The 16,522-nt window shown below is 35.1% G+C and overlaps 1 protein-coding gene across 1 annotated transcript in view; it reads right to left on the bottom strand.

Annotated features, from left to right (window-relative positions):
* The window catches only part of gbe1b (glucan (1,4-alpha-), branching enzyme 1b), a 239,455-nt gene that overhangs the window by 104,237 nt on the left and 118,696 nt on the right, over positions 1-16,522 (bottom strand). The window contains exons 8-10 of the mRNA XM_056473198.1: positions 10,181-10,296; positions 9,551-9,678; positions 4,344-4,442 (exon numbers count right to left, since the gene is read on the bottom strand). Of these exons, the coding sequence (XP_056329173.1) occupies positions 4,344-4,442; positions 9,551-9,678; positions 10,181-10,296 (343 nt within the window). The remainder of the gene's footprint in view (positions 1-4,343; positions 4,443-9,550; positions 9,679-10,180; positions 10,297-16,522) is intronic.

Here is a 16,522-nt window from a genome sequence, read left to right as displayed (position 1 = left end):
ATGAACATTTCTACACTACACTTAAAGTGGATTTTGGAGCATGTTAATAGAATGTTAGCATGCAGCCTAGTTAGTTTATTCTAACAAACCTTTTCATTTATAACATACTCTTATACTGCTAACATGTCATTAGCATTTATCAAGTTGCAAACATGTTTTACCCTGCTACTAGCATGCTTTTAGATCACTGATAACATGTTTTAGTATGTTTTAACAAATTTCTAGCATGTTTTAGCATCTTATTTTAGCATGTTGTAACATATTGCTAAATGTTTTTAGCATTTGTAACACTGACAGCATGTTTTAAACACAAATCATATTTGACTGCAATATGTGTTACATATTGACGTGTTAGAATTTTGTTAACGTATTTGAACACGATGATACACAATGATTGCTATCAAGTTTTAGTGTGCTTCAACACATTTCTAGCATATTTTAGCATGTTGCTAGTACGTTCTTAACATACTTTAATACTGCTAACATGTTATTAGGTTTTAGCAATCTGTAAGCATGTTTTACCCTTGGGCTAGCATGTTTTTAGCACACTGACAGCATTTTTTGTATGTTTTAGCACATTTCTAGCATGTTGTAGTGTCCCCTTTTTTAACAGATTGTAACATGTTGCAAAAATATTTTAGCATGTTTTAGAACACATATCATATTTTGATTTTGCAATATGTTATGGTACATTATAACATGTTGGAACATTGTTAATATATTTAAACACAATGATATCGTATTGCTAGCATGTTTTAGTATGCTTCAACACATTTCTAGCATGCTTTAGAACAATGCAATCATATTTTAGCATGTTGCTAGTAAGTCCTTGATATACGTTAATACTGCTAACTAGGATGTAGGCTGCTTTTTAGCACACTGATAACAAGTTTTAGCATGGTTTAACACATTTAGCATGTGGTGTGTTACATTGACATGTTAGATTTTTGCTAACATCTTTAAACCTAATGATAGCATATTGCTGTTTTAGAACACTGTCTCATATTTTAATGTGTTGCTATTAAGTTCTTCACATACTTTAATAGTGCTAACATGTTATTAGGTTAACAAGTTGAACACATTTTACCCTGTTGCTAGCATATTTTTACCACACCATATTTATAGCATGTTTTAGAACACTGCTATCCTTTTTAGCACATTGTAACATATAGCTTAAATGACTTTTAGAATTTGTAACATTTAGAGCATGTTTCAGAACACAAATCATGTTTTGACTTTGCAAAATGTGTTGCACATAATCAAGTTATATTAGTGCTAACACCTTTAAGCATCATGATAGCATATTACTTGCATGTTTTAACACACTGGTAACATGTTTTAGTATGTTTTTATCCACGAATAGCTACCATATTTTAACATGTTGCTAATCAGTTCTAAATATACTTTAATACTGCTAACATGTTATTAGGTTGTAAGCATGTTTTAGTATGTTTAACACATGTCTAGCATGTTTTAGAACACAACCAATTTTTTACCACATTGAACATTGTCTTAAACATACTAATAAGAATATTACTAGAATGTTTTGGCAAAGTCTTACATTTTAGAACACTGCTATCATATTTTTAGCATATTGATAGTAAGTTCTTAACATACCTAATAAACATGTTATTAGGTTTTACTAAGTTGCAAACATGTTTTACTTTGTTGCTAGAATGTTTTAGCACACTGATAACATGTCTTAGTATCCTTTAACAGATTTTTAACATCTTTTAGAACATTGCTTTTATGCATTAGCGTGTTACTAGGTTAATGACATGTTTTACCATATTGCTAAAATGCTTTTAGAATTTTTAACATGGCTAACGTTTTAGAGCATTTTGACATCGCAATGTGTTTTAATATTAACATGTGTTAAAATATTTTTAAGCATGATAATAGCATATCGCTAGCATGTTTTAGCACAACAATAACATGTTTTATTATGTTGTTTTAACACATTGCCAGCATGCTATATAACACTTATCATATTCAACATGTTGCTAGAAGTTTGTTAGCATTTTAACACTATGTTTTTTGTATTTTAATAGATTGCTAGCACGTTTTAGAAAACATCTTTTAGAAAAATACTTACATGCTATGTTTAACACTCTGCTAATATGTTTTAAAGTGGGCCTATTATGCTAAACTAAATTGTACATGGTGTTTGTAATACCAGTAAAACATCAGCCTATAAAAGGTTAAAAAGGTAACACTTTTTTTCATAATTATAAAATAAAAAGCATATTTATATTACGCTCTAAAATAACATTCAGCGCAAAGCAAATCATTTATATTGTAGTTTAATAAACACTGCAAGCTGAGCAACACCGTATGAAAAAAAAAATAAATAAAAGCACAAAGAAGCAGCTTTTATGCCATTCTAAACACTGATCCAGAGTCAGTGAAGTGGACACCTGTGTGTTTGTGTGGAGGAAGCAGCAGTGAATCGGGCTGTTGAAGCGGAGCCGCTCAGGTCATCTGGGGCGAACTCAAGCACGAGGCCCGATGCTGCGCTCTAGAAAAAAAGCCTTGTATTCTGGGTAGCCTTGTTTAGCAATGCATGCCGATCCTCCATAGAGAAGCAAGAGTCACCCCTGCAGCATATACAGGGCATGCAGTCTCTACTGTACAAGACTGTCAAAGCAGACAGAAAAGTAACAAAATACAAGAGGAAAAGACTTGTGTGAGAGCTGAATGCGTCAACGGAGAAACAAAACTTTAACTTTGTGTGTATTGCATATATCAGGCTTATTTCAGGTCTTTTCTGTACCTCTATGTACTAGATTTCAGATTCATCAGCCATTGCAGCATCGGGCATCGGGTTGGACCCCCTTTTGCTAACAAAACTGCCTTGATCCTTTGTGGCATAGATTCAACAAGGTACTGGAACAACTCCTCAGGGATTTTGGTCTATATTTGATCCATATTAACATGATGGCATCACACAGTTGCTGCTGATTTGTCTGGTGCACATTCATGATGCGAATCTCCAATTCCACCGCATTCCAAAGGTGCTCTATTGGATTGAGATCTGGTGACTGTGAAGGCCATTTGAGTACAGTGAACTCATTGTCATGTTTAAGAAACCAGTCTGAGATGATTTGGGCTTCATGACATGGAAGTAGCCATCAGAAAATGGGTACACTGTGGTCTTAAAGGGATGGACATGGTCAGCAACAATACTCAGGTAGACTGTGGTGTTGACACGATGCTCAATTGCTACTAATGGGCTCAAAGTGTTCCAAGAAAATATCCCCCACACCATTACACCAGATAGCACATTACACTGGATCAGCAGTTTCTGAAAAACTCAGAACAGCCATACGCGCCTGGTACCAAAAACCATCCCCCCAAAAAAACAGCTTAAACCATCTTAAGCTTGTTGGCTGGTTTTAGCTGCTTGACCAGCCTGGTTTTAGAGGGGTTTTGGCCATTTCCAGGCTGGTTTCCAGCAATTTACAGTCTGGTTTTAGCTGGTCAGGCTGGAAAATAACCAGCTAAAACCAGCTTTGCCTGGTTAAAGCTGCACACAGCTGGTTTTGGCTGGGCTCCCAGCCTGACTAGGCTGATCAAGGTGGTTTTAGCTGGTCATCTCCTAGCCTGACCAGCTAAAACCAGGCTGGAAATGGCTGGAAACCTGCCTGGAAATGGCCAAAACCCCTCTAAAACCAGGCTGGTTTTAGTTGATGGCAAACTGATATAATAAACAGCTGCAATAAACAATAGTTTTAAACAGCATCTCTCTCTGATGTGATCAGTCTGATAAATGTGCTTCTGCCAAGAAAAGAATCCCAAAATCTCCACGTATAAATATATATCCATAATGAGAAGACCTTCATTAATATGCAAAACCACAGAAACAGCGCAGAACAAAGGAATGCTTTAGATCAACTCACAGAAGAAACCCTAATTAAGAAAAATGATTGAAGAATTGCCCATAATTATACTTTTAATTATGCACGCTCACCAAAAAAAAAAAAAAAAAAAAGACAAGAAGAAAAGCGACTGAAACAATAAAACGCATCCTACAGTAGTTTTCAAGAGCATGACATTATTAATATTAATCTTCCAAGGAAAACTAAAATTCACTCTATTTATCTGATCTGCCGGTTGCCAGTCAGCTTGTAGATACTGTATCTACATATTGAATTCCTTCTATAAAGGGTCGAATGAAACACTTATATGTATAAGGCGTTGTTGGGAATTTGTTGAAATGTGACTAAAGCCAAGTGAGCTGTCAGTTACACTTATTGTACAATAGGTTTGAGTGTGAGCTGACTGATCATTCTCTTTTATATTATTTCTTACTTTATGTTACAGTGAAGACTGTAGAGACTCACTTGAATCCATTTGTCTGGAATGGCCATGGCCAGGCGGTAGTCAAAACCCAGGCCTCCTTGTTGGACTGGACAGCAAAGAGTGGGCATTCCGGACACATCCTTTAAAAAAAAAAAAGAATGGAATTTTTTAAGAAATGCTCCACTTGTTTTGGAAATACGCTCATTTTTACAAGTGAGCAGTTAAACAGTTCAGTTTTACCCTTTTTTGAATTCATTCAGCCAATCTCTTTGTCTGGTGGAAGTACTTTTAGCTTAGCTTATCATAAGTCATGGAATCAGATTAGACCATTAGCATCTCACTCAAAGATTTAAAATAAAACCCCTTTATATAATTGTACTATTTAAATCTCGACTCTTCTTCAGTTACATTCTGCACTAAAACTGATGGAAAATTAAAAGTTGCTATTTTATAGGCTGATATCTATAGGAACTATATTCTCATTCCAGCGTAATAATCAAGGAATTTTGCTGCCAAACCACGGCTGCAGCAGGCGCAATGATATTACACAGCACCTAAAATAGTCTCCAGTTAGGTAGCTAAGTAACAATGATGTTTAATATCATAGTGCCTAATATCCTTATCAAAACTCTCTTTTGAATGATTTGAGTGAGATGCTAATGGTCTAATCTAATTCAATGATCTTTGCTAAACTAAGCTAAGCTAAAAGTGCTTCTGCCAGACTGACAGAACATGAAGCGGTTTGAGCTGCTTCTGAAGATTGTTAGTTTAATAAATTATAATCATAAACAAGTCTTATCATATCTGGCTTTTTAAATTTTTTGTTTTTGGCATATACAGTACATGGACACACATACATGGAAATAAACATAACAGAAAACAAACATTTTGTACATTAAATAAAAATGTTTTAAAATACCTTTCACGTATTGAAAGTCTAACATAATGATAACCCCAATCATAAAAATATGTATTTATTTACTGTATATACATGTAGTTTTTAAAAACACTTTAGATATCAAAATTGAATAAATTGTTAAAAACTAATGGAAAGTTCTTTTACCTTTATGTTTGATGCTTGTTTAAATTAATTAGTTAAAATGTGCCGAAACAATGCAATTCTTTAACCTAATTAACCTGAAAGTATTCACATACGTGCAGTGTAACTTAAAACATACCATATTTTTACTAAACAATAAATAACCCCAAATCAGAAAAAGTTGGAACATTAAAGAAAGTGCAAAAACAAACAAAACAACAACAACAAAAAAAAGGTAATTTCTAAATTTACTTTGACTTGTATTTCATTCCAGACAGCGTATTCCAATTTTGGTTCTTGCAACACATTTAAAAAAAATGGTTGGGATAGGAGTAATTTAGGGTTAGTAATCAGGTAAATTGGTTAAATTATGATGTGATTTAAGACAGGTGATTGTAATTATGATTTGGTACAAAAGCAGCATTCAAGAATGGTTTAGTCCTTTAAGAGCAAAGATGGGCTTAAGATTGCCAGTTTGCCAACAAATACGTCAGAAAATTATTAATATGATTAAAAACAAGTTTCCTTAAAGAATGATAGGAAGACATTTGGATATTTAACCTTCAACAGTGCATGACATCATTAAAAGATTCAAGGAATCTGGAGGAATTTCATTGCGGTGCAAGCCTAAGCTGAACTGGCTAAGCTGGCACTGTATCAAGAATTGCCATTCATCTATAAGCGATATCACCACACGGGCTCAGGAATACTTTGCCAAGTACCCCAATCCATAGTTATATCCACAAATGCCAGTTAAAGCTGTACTGTGCAAAAAGGAAGCCCTATGTTAACAGTGTCCAGAAGCGCCGTCAACTTATCTGGCATTGGAGGCATCTGGGATGGACCATCACACAGTGGAAATGAGTACTGTGGTCAGATAAATCAATATTTTAGAGATTTTTTTGGGAGAAATGCACACCGTGTGCTCCGGGCTGAAGAAGAAAAGGATCATCCACACTGTTACCAGCAACAAGTCCAAAAGTCAGGGTTTGTCATGGTATGGGGTTGTGTCAGTGCCCTTGGCAAAGGTAAGTTGCACTTTTGCGATGGCACTATTATTGCTGAAAAGCACAGAGATTTGAGCACAATATGCTTAACCACATTCTGCACACATTACAAAGTCCTGGCTGCAGAGGACGAGGATACAGGTGGCCTGTCTGCAGTCCCGATCTGTCTTCAATACAGAATGTGTGGTGCATTTTGAAGCCCCATACCCTGTACTGTTGCCCACCTTAAGACTTAGAAATCTGTCAAAGTTACACCTGAAACACTCCATCTCTTGGAGTTTAGTCCCTAAATGTCTTTAAGTGTTGTGAAAAGCAATGGCAATGCTACAAAGTGGCAAATGCTTTACTGTTCCAACATTTTTTGAAATGTGTTGCAAGAACCAAAATTGAAAGATGTTCATTTAAAAAAAAAAAATAAATAAATAAATAAACAATAATGAGAATCAGATTCAATAATGTTTGTTGAATTGTCTGCAATGAAATCCAAGTCAAAGTCAATTTAGAAAGCACTTCTATCTTTTTTTATTTGCGTTTTCCATACTGTCCAAGCTTTGTCTGATTTGGGGTTGTATTTGGAAAAACAAACAAACAAAAAAAAAAAAGTTTTGCCCAAAACTGTATTTTGCCTAAATATAATCTTACCTCCAATCACATCTGGCCTAATAAAAGCTAATTTATTTTTATTCATGTAGTGGGCCGCCTCACAAGGGCATGCGGAGAATATCACATGACCAGAAAAATGCATAATTGCTGACAAAATCCTAAAAACTCATCAACTTTTGCCAGTAATTTAGTTAGCAGAAATCTCCAGCCATGCTAGGCTTTTCTTCAGGGTATCACACAATAATGCAGCACCACGCAAAACCGAATTAATTATAGCTTTTTTGTTATATCTGTAGTGTTTTTTTATGCCGTTTAATTGTTTCCTGCAATGTAAGCAAACTTTTAGCATTCAGAGTCCAGCTCTATCAATGGAGCTCATAAAAGAGAATTAGACGATATCTCTGGTGGGCTCTGTCCACTAATTACGAAAACACAGAAGAAAGTAAGTAAAAAGTAAGTGGTGTCATTAATCATGGCATTAGACAGAGCCACTGAGTGCTAATTTAATGCGGTGCATCCCGTTGACTCTGAAGGTTAATTCTGTCTTTGTGGAGTTTGGGTTACAGTGGCGCTTTTGACAGGATTAAGGTTATCGAGCCATGACTGAAGGCATTGTGGTCATTTCGGATGATATCTCCGCATATTCTGACACTTCTCTACTTAAAGCCAGACTCTGCAGGTGAATTTTTGTTAAATTGTTCTTTAGAAAATTCCTAAAAACAGTTTATGCCATATTCACAACATGATCTTAAGCAGCAGAATTTTTCTGAAAAAAATAAAAAATTGACAGTTTACACAACTCTTTACTTGTTTCAAACCTTTATGAGTTTCTTTCTTCAGCTGAACACAAAAGAAGATATTTTGAAGAAAGCTGAAAACCTGTAACCATTGACTTCCATAGTATTTGTATTTCCTACTATGGAAGTCAGTGGTTATAGGTTTTCAGCTCAAAATATCTTCTGTGTTCAGCAGAAGAAACTCATAAAGGTTTGGAATCATTTGGCTGATTAAATAGTGAGTAAACTTTCATTTTGGGTGAACTGTCTCTTTAAGAATGATGAATCTCATGTCTTCCTAATTAAATGTGCTTGACAGTTTTTTCCAAATTAGCATAGGAAATGCCCTGCAATTTCCTACAAAAGGACATGACATTTTAGGGTCGTGTGAAAGGAAAGTTGAAAGGTTGAAAAGACACACAGAGCATGTTTATTATAAACATTTTTACAGAAACATAACCTATCGACATACAAATGATTTTATATAGGCTTTTGTTTCACTTTTGTGCCTTTGTAAATGAAAGAAACTCTATATATTTTTCCTCTCACAGAGTTTACACAGGTTTATGATGCATATCTGTTATGATCTTATAATTGTATTAAATGAAATGAAACAAACATCCCAAGCACGTATGGCCATGTTGATAACAAGCCATTAATATGAGAAAATATGAGCCTTAAATAGAGTGCAATAATACAATATATAGATATATATATATATATTTATATATCTTCAGCCCGTTCTTAATTTTGAATCTGTAAAATGTCCAAGAAACACAGCGAAAAGGGACCTCATTAAGTCTCAACCTTTATTACAGCTCATGACGGACATTTCTCAAAGAGGGAATCACAAACATCTTACCTGAGACGGTGTGTGGACTTGAGTGCCCAGCAAAACCGTTGTGATCGATGGCTCTTGCTACTTTATTAATGCCTGTGACAGCGGTGACGTAATTTTGACAGTGGAGTGTCGCTGTTTGATTCGTACTCGTAATCAGGACTTCGTGCCCGTGGTGAAACTCTATTTCGTGTTTGTAAAGTACACCTATCGTAAATTTATCAGTCGTATACAAACAGACAAAGAAAATGTCATATCGGTGTCTGTTCTAATCGCAGATTTTGGAATCGTACCCTCGTAAAATTACGAGTACGTTCCATTTTCCTTTACGATTTTATAATTACAGATGGGTGAGTTTCATTTATGCACAAAATATTTATGACAGTGATTTTATTCCATACAATAATATGTAGATTAGTATATGCTCCATTCAGCTGTTTTTGTTTTGGTCAGCTTAGCCTTTAATTAAAGAACACGACTCAGGACAATGTTTTGTGGTAAGCAACCATGTAATAAGCAGGAAAAAGTACTTTGAGGCATTTGTTTTTTCTTAGAATAAAGCACAACAATGATCCACTTTGCATCAGACTTCTGATAAGCCTGTCAGGCTTTATTCTGTGATAACAACAACCTAGATATATATTATCCCCTACATAACCCACTGCAGGATTACAGGACTTCTCATCTTTGTGTTATTCAAGAATAAACATGTGGATTTACAGTATTACTTACTTATTCAGCTTTTTATGTTACTCAGTGTCTCACAGAAAGCTAAACAAACTGTACAGGGAGTGCTTAGGAAACCTGTTTGAAAACAGCCATATTTCAGCAGTTTCGTGCATAAGCCAATGCTGCTGGGAACAATAACGCCGCATTCACAATCATCTCCAAGCATCAGAATAAGAGCAGAACTGCTGAGCAAACATTTCAACAATGCTTCATTGTGCTGACAGCTTCAGTACAGAAAACAAGGGACGCATCTCACCTCAGCGACAGTGATGCAGTCTTCATAGAGAGTGTGTAAAATGTGGTTTGCCAACATCAGGTAGACCAGAGAGTCCTCATCCACCTGCAGGCCGAAGTACTCGTTATAATCCCCGGAAAATCCTGATCCTGCGGAAACGTGAATGTGAAGTCAAAATTGCGCACATTTTAACAAATAGCAATTACACAAAAACTCATTTTGAAAAGAGCTACTATGAAATCAACTTGCAAAAAAAAACAAAACACACAGTCTAATGTCATGTTTCATTAAAACAAGAGTCGGATTCAAAGTGATCTTTGAAAACCAACCCAAATTCATTAGCAGCATCAGTGCAACAAAATTAATACAAAAAAAAAGGGAAAATGGCAGGATAACCTTTTGCTGCGCTACTTGTGTAATTAATTTCTTGCTTGAAAGACTTCGTATCACACGCTTCTTCCGTTAATTTTCTTCATTTATGAGAGTTTACGTAACAGCGGCGCTGTGTATTGAAGCTGCCCTTGGAACGGCTGCTCTTCCAGGAAAACACTTTTTTTCTACCTTCTCTACAATAAGCGCCTGTGACATTTACAGCAGCAGGAGTAGTTAATGCACAGTAATTATTAAGTGCTTAATTTTCTATGGACGTACCGATGCCATGATGATGGTAGAGCATGGATGTGACTCCATCGAACCTGAATCCATCAAACCTGTACTCCTCCATCCACCAGCGCAGGTTCGACAGGAGAAAACGCAACACCTCCCAGCTGCGCACACACACAGACACAGAATTGTTATGCAGGTCTGACATGAATATGTGTGTATTTGAGTCTTTGCTCATCCCAACCACTTGAGCTAATGGCATGAATCATCTTCAAATAATGTTTTTGTATTAAATCTTTCATTTTAATTCGTTTTGTTGTCGTACTATGCCATTCCAAAACATTTTAATAAATATCTACTTCTTTAATTTGATTTAAAATATTTATTTCTGTAATGAAAAGTTGAAATTTCAGACTCATTCAAATGACACACAAACAAACAAGTGAAAAAGTAATTAACTTTGTGGTGAGGTGAGGTAACGTAGCATATAACGTAACGTAGCCTGTCCTGCACAGTTTAGCTCCAACTCTAATCAAACACACCTGCCTATAGATTTCTAGTGATTTAAGACAATAATTCAATTCAATTCAATTCAATTCACCTTTATTTGTATAGCGCTTATACAATGTAGATTGTGTCAATAAGCATGATCAGGTGTGTTTAAATAGTGTTGGAGCCAAATTCTGCAGGACACCGACACTCCAGGACTGAGTTTGCCCACCCCTGACTTAACATATATCATACCTAACCTAACACATCTCATAACATCATGTAACATGTAGCGTAACATATAGCATAGCATAATATAACATATAATATAACATCGTGTAACATGCAGCGTAACATATAGCATAGCATAACATAACATATGTTATGCTATGTTATATTATAACAAAACATAGCATATAACATAACATATAGCATAACATAACATGTAACATATAGCATACAGCATTCAACATATCATAACATAACATTTAACATGGCATAGCATAAGATAACATAACATGTGACCATAGCATAGCATAACATAATAGTAACATAACATAACGTAACATAACATAACGTAACATAACATAACATAACGTAAACATAACATGTTGTGTTACAAATGTAAAACACAACACAACGTAACATAACGTAACATAGCTTAGCATAACAACAAAGTATAAACAACAAGTATAATATTAATATGCAAGTTAAAAATAAACAAAAATCCAATTCAAACTTTTAGAATTTATAGTAGTATCATGATTATCTGTTCAAAATTGGGTACATTTTATCAAATACATTTCCTTAAAAAAATTATGGAAAGTGTGATTGTTATATCAGCATTATTTAATTAATTTGCAACATTATATGTAAAAGAATAAACATATCTGAACTGACTCCAAACCTTTTAATAGTATTGTATATCATTAATATAATAATACAGTTAATTAATTTATTAATTGATTAACTGATGATAAATTGTAAGTGCAAACCTTTGAATGTTTTTTTAAAAAACAATAATAAGAACAATGTTAAAAACGATGAATGAATAGATGAGTAGTGTTTTACGTAGTAAATTTATTAATTCATTTTCCTTCGGCTTAGTCCCTTATATACAGTATATTGGGTCACCACAGCGGAATGAATCACCAGCTATTCTAGCATATGTTTTACACAGCAGATACCCTCCCAGCCACAACTCAATCTGGGAAACACTCATACACACTCTCAAACACACACTCATTCACTACGCCAATTTAGTTTCTCCAATTCACCTATAGTGCATATCTTTGGACTGAAACCCACACGAACACGGGGAGAACATGCAAACTCCAAATGGAAATGCCAACTGGCCCAGTCGGGACTTAAACCAGCGACCCTCTTGCTGTATAGCGACAGTGCTACTACTGTATTTTTTTAGATTCTACTAAATCTGCTAACAGTATAAAATTCTAAAGCAGATCATTAATAAGAAGGATATTTGCTCATGACTTTTAAAATGAGCATAAACATTCCTTCAAAGCAAAAATCTTCAACAGGGGGTCTGCAGCAGTCCTGCAGGTGGTCCACCAATTATCGCTTACAGTGATGTAAATTTGCAAACCCAAGAACAATATTAAATTAACCTCAGCAAAAGCTTAAGTTCAGCTAAACGTTTCACCGTTTGACTACATTTGCTAAAATTTAAATATTAACGCAGTTTATGACTCAGAACAATATTAAAGATTACTTTAATAACTATGCAATAAAGTACTGTGTGTAAATACATTAATATGGTAATAAATGCATGTTATTCTAAGCCAGAATTAAAATGCAACACTCGGATTTAAGCATTATATAACATTCCTCCCCTGCTTCATTTTTTTGTTGCTCCTATAGATTTAAAAGTGTCTTTGTATTGTTTTATAGGTCCTAATATTAGTTTACATCCATTAAGGCCAGAAAACACTTTCAATTTCTCATAATATACAAAATCACAGCATCAGCTCTTTTCTCTCAGTACCTAAAGATTGTGTTCAAGAATCTTGTGAATAAAATAGAATAATAAATAAATAAATAAATAAATAAATACATTAAAATATAAAAAATAATGAATAAAAAATAAAAACAATAAATAACAAAATAAACAAATATAATGCATTAAAATGTGCACTATAAAAACTATAAAATAAAAAAATAATAAAAACTAAAATACAAATAAAAATAGCAAAATTATACATAAAATAAAAAATAATATATAAAAAAATAAATAAATAAATAACTAAATAAATAAATAAATAAATAAAATAAATTTCCCCCTCTTCACCCTCTCTATTCCTTTACTGGAATGAGCTGATAACAGGGGACAATTCTGTGGAATATATAAATGTCTTTCTAAAAGTCTGCTCAGCACTGATTGGTCAGACAAGTGGTCTGGTCGGTTGTGATTGGTCTACCACTTACACTACATCTCTCACTCTGTCTGAGCTCCAGCGTTCTTCTGTGGAGAGAGGAGAACCTTACAGAAGGACAAAAGCCACTCCTAAGCAAAGGGCACATAGCAGCCCGCCTGGAATTTGCCAAAAGGCATCTGAAACAAAATTCTCTGGTCTGATGAGACTAAAATTGTACTCTTTGGAGTGAATGGCAGGCATTACGTTTGGAGAAAACCAGGCACCGCTCATCACCAGGCAAATACCATCCTGGTAGTGGCAGCATCATGCTGTGGGGATGTTTTTCAGCAGCAGGAACTGGAAGACTAGTCAGGACAGAGGGAAAGATGAATACAGCAATGTACAGAGACATCCTGAATGAAAACCTGCTTCAGAGTGCTCTTGACCTCAGACTGGGGCGATGGTTCATCTTCCAGCAGAACAATGACCCAAAGCACACCGCCAAAATATCAACGGAGTGGCTTCACAACAACTCTGTGAATGTCCTTGAGTGGCCCAGCCAGAGCCCAGATCTAAATCCTATTGAACATCTCTGGAGAGATCTGAAAATGGCTGTACACCATCGCTTCCCATCCAACCTGATAGAGTTTGAGAGGTACTGCAAAAAAATTCCCAAAGACAGGTGAGGTGTGCTAAGCTTGTGGCATCATATTCAAAAAGATTTGAGGCTGTAATTGCTGCCAAAGGTGCATCAACAAAGTATTGAGCAAAGACTGTGAATACTTATGTACATGTGATTTTTCAGTTTTTTTTAATAGGTTTGTAACAATTTCAAAAATTCTTTTTTCACATTGTCATTATGGGGTATTGTGTGTAGAATTTCCAGAAAAGAAATTAATTTAATCAATTTTGGAATAAGGCTGAAACAAAAAAATGTTGAAAACGTGAACTATGAATACTTCCCGGATGCACTGTATCTTCAGTAAACTTTCTTTTGAATTGAATCTCTGACTCTGGCTCTTCTTCATCTGAGAGACTGGTCATTTTTGGGTTCAAACTGTAAAATATCCCTACAGTGCACTATGAGATAACCCGCACATCACTATAAACTACTGAATTTCATCAATTTATATTGTTAATACAATGTTCTGAAGAACTTCCGGTTATTTGCTGTATAAAAGTAAAATGCTAACCAGTTTATGCACTTCTGCTGTAGCATTCTTACAGTTTTTTTTTTTTTTTACCATAGAACTCACAGACTTTTTTTACAGTGTGGGCAGTCAATGAAAACCATTGGCTGGCATTAGGAAAATTTGATACAAATACAGTTCTTTCCTTTGAGAGTGTCCATTTATAAACTCCATTTATCTACACTTACTTTAATCTGTGAAACGCTTGGATTCAGCACCACTATAACAGTTCCAGTTACACTGACGCTGTGAAGAATCTCTCTTGAAGACCTGAGTTGTGGCTCCAGGCACCAGGCAATATGATTAATCCAGCTGACATCATTGCATTCTGGGATGAGCCGCTTCCCCCATGCCCAGAGCTCAGTGCTGCCTGGAAGTGTGCTGGTGTTGAAGATTTCACATGATACACAAGTGAAACAAGCCTTCTGATCGATCACCAACTACACTTATGATATAAGCACACTATAGATCGTGGTTCCAGGCAACTTTTTGTCCTAGAAAAATTATTTTTCAGATTATTAAAACAGTATGAGAAGGGTGAAATAAAGAGTGTGAATAGTTTCACAATTGGTGGTTTATTAATTTGTTTGCTTGGTTAAATTAATTGGTTTGGCTTATTTGTATGTGTCCTTGTGTGAGTAAATGTGTATTTTCATTTATTTATGTATTTATGTTAAAGTAAGTGTGTGTATGCTATTTGACAAACGTCTTGTCATCTATCCAAGTTTTAGGAATAACAAATAATAATTTGACTTTCAGTTAATCATTTGGTATCAGAGGTGGCTTATATGAAAGGTAAAGGCCTCTAAATTACACTTATTTTAATATAATAAATTACCTTGATTTTTAATTATTTAATTAGGACAGTAAGGTCTGACTTTGCTTAGACAAAAGTCTTGTCACTGAACAGAAATAGTGTACAGTATAGAATATAAAGTCATGACGCAGTGGGAAAATAATTAATATTGTGTTTGACTCCCATGTGCTTGGAGGACTGCATCCATACATCTCTGCCATGACGCAAATAACTTAATAAAGTCATCTGGAATGACCAAGAAAGCGTTCTTGCAGGACTCCCAGAGTTTCCATCCAGATTCTTTGGATTTATCTTCAATGCCTCCTCCTCCATCTTACCCCAGACATGCTCAATAATGTTTAAGTCTGGTGACTGGGATGGTCAACCCTGAAGCACCCTGACGTTCTTTGCTTTCAGGAATTTTGATGCAGAGGCTGAAGTATGAGAAGAAGCGCTATCCTGCTAAAGAATTTGCCCTCTACTGTAGTTTGTAAAGTAATAGGCAGCACAAATGTCTTTATCCCTCAGGCTGTTGATGTTGTCATCCACTCTGCAGATCTCTCACACACCCCCATACTGAATGTAACCCCAAACCATGGTTTTTCCTTAATCAAACTTGACTGATTTCTGTGAGAATCTTGGGTCCATGTGGGTTCCAATAGGTCTTCTGCAGTATTTGTGATGATTGGGATGCAGCTCAACAGATGATTCATCAAAAAAATCTACCTTCTGCCACTTTTCAAATGATCAACTAGAAGTCAAGTTATAAATTGTTGCTCTTACAACTGGCATCGACAACAAGACTTTTGTCAGGTAGTGTATGTACGTTATATATATATATATATATATATATATATATATATATATATATATATATATATATATATATATATATATATATATATATATATATATATATATATATATATATATTAAAACTGTATTTAATATTTCCCCTAACAAATTAATTTGGGTGTACTAAAGTTTGGACTGTGGAATTACGATTTTTTTGTTATATTAGTTCCAGTTTTGACTTTGATATGGTCCATTTTGATACTAACTATTATTATTGTAAAGCATCCTTTATTGTATTATTTTTCTTATTTAAATGAAATAACATGCAATAATACATTTATTCATTCTTTTTTTTTTCGGCTTTGTCCCTTTATTAATCAGGGATCGCCACAGCAGAATGTACCTCCAACTTATCCAGCATCCAGCAACCACCTTATCCAGCAAACAATCTCTGGGAAGCATCCACACACACTCACTCACACTCATACACTACGAACAATTTAGCCTACCCAATTCATCTGTACCGCATGTCTTTGAACTGTGGGGGAAACCGGAGCACCCGGAGGAAACCCACCCGAACGCAGGGAGAACATGTAAACTCCACACAGGAACGCCAACTGACTCAGCCGAGGCTCGAACCAGCGACCTTCTTGCTGTGAGGAGACAGCACTACCTACTGCGCCACTGCGTCGCCCACAATAATTCAATAACAACATTAATAACAATTGTAAGGGTCACACTATGT

Source organism: Danio aesculapii, chromosome 15 (assembly GCF_903798145.1).
Source record: "Danio aesculapii chromosome 15, fDanAes4.1, whole genome shotgun sequence".
NCBI classification, from domain to species: domain Eukaryota; kingdom Metazoa; phylum Chordata; class Actinopteri; order Cypriniformes; family Danionidae; genus Danio; species Danio aesculapii.
The sequence above is the reverse complement of the archived record's forward strand: the minus strand, read 5'-3'. Positions and strand labels throughout refer to the sequence as shown.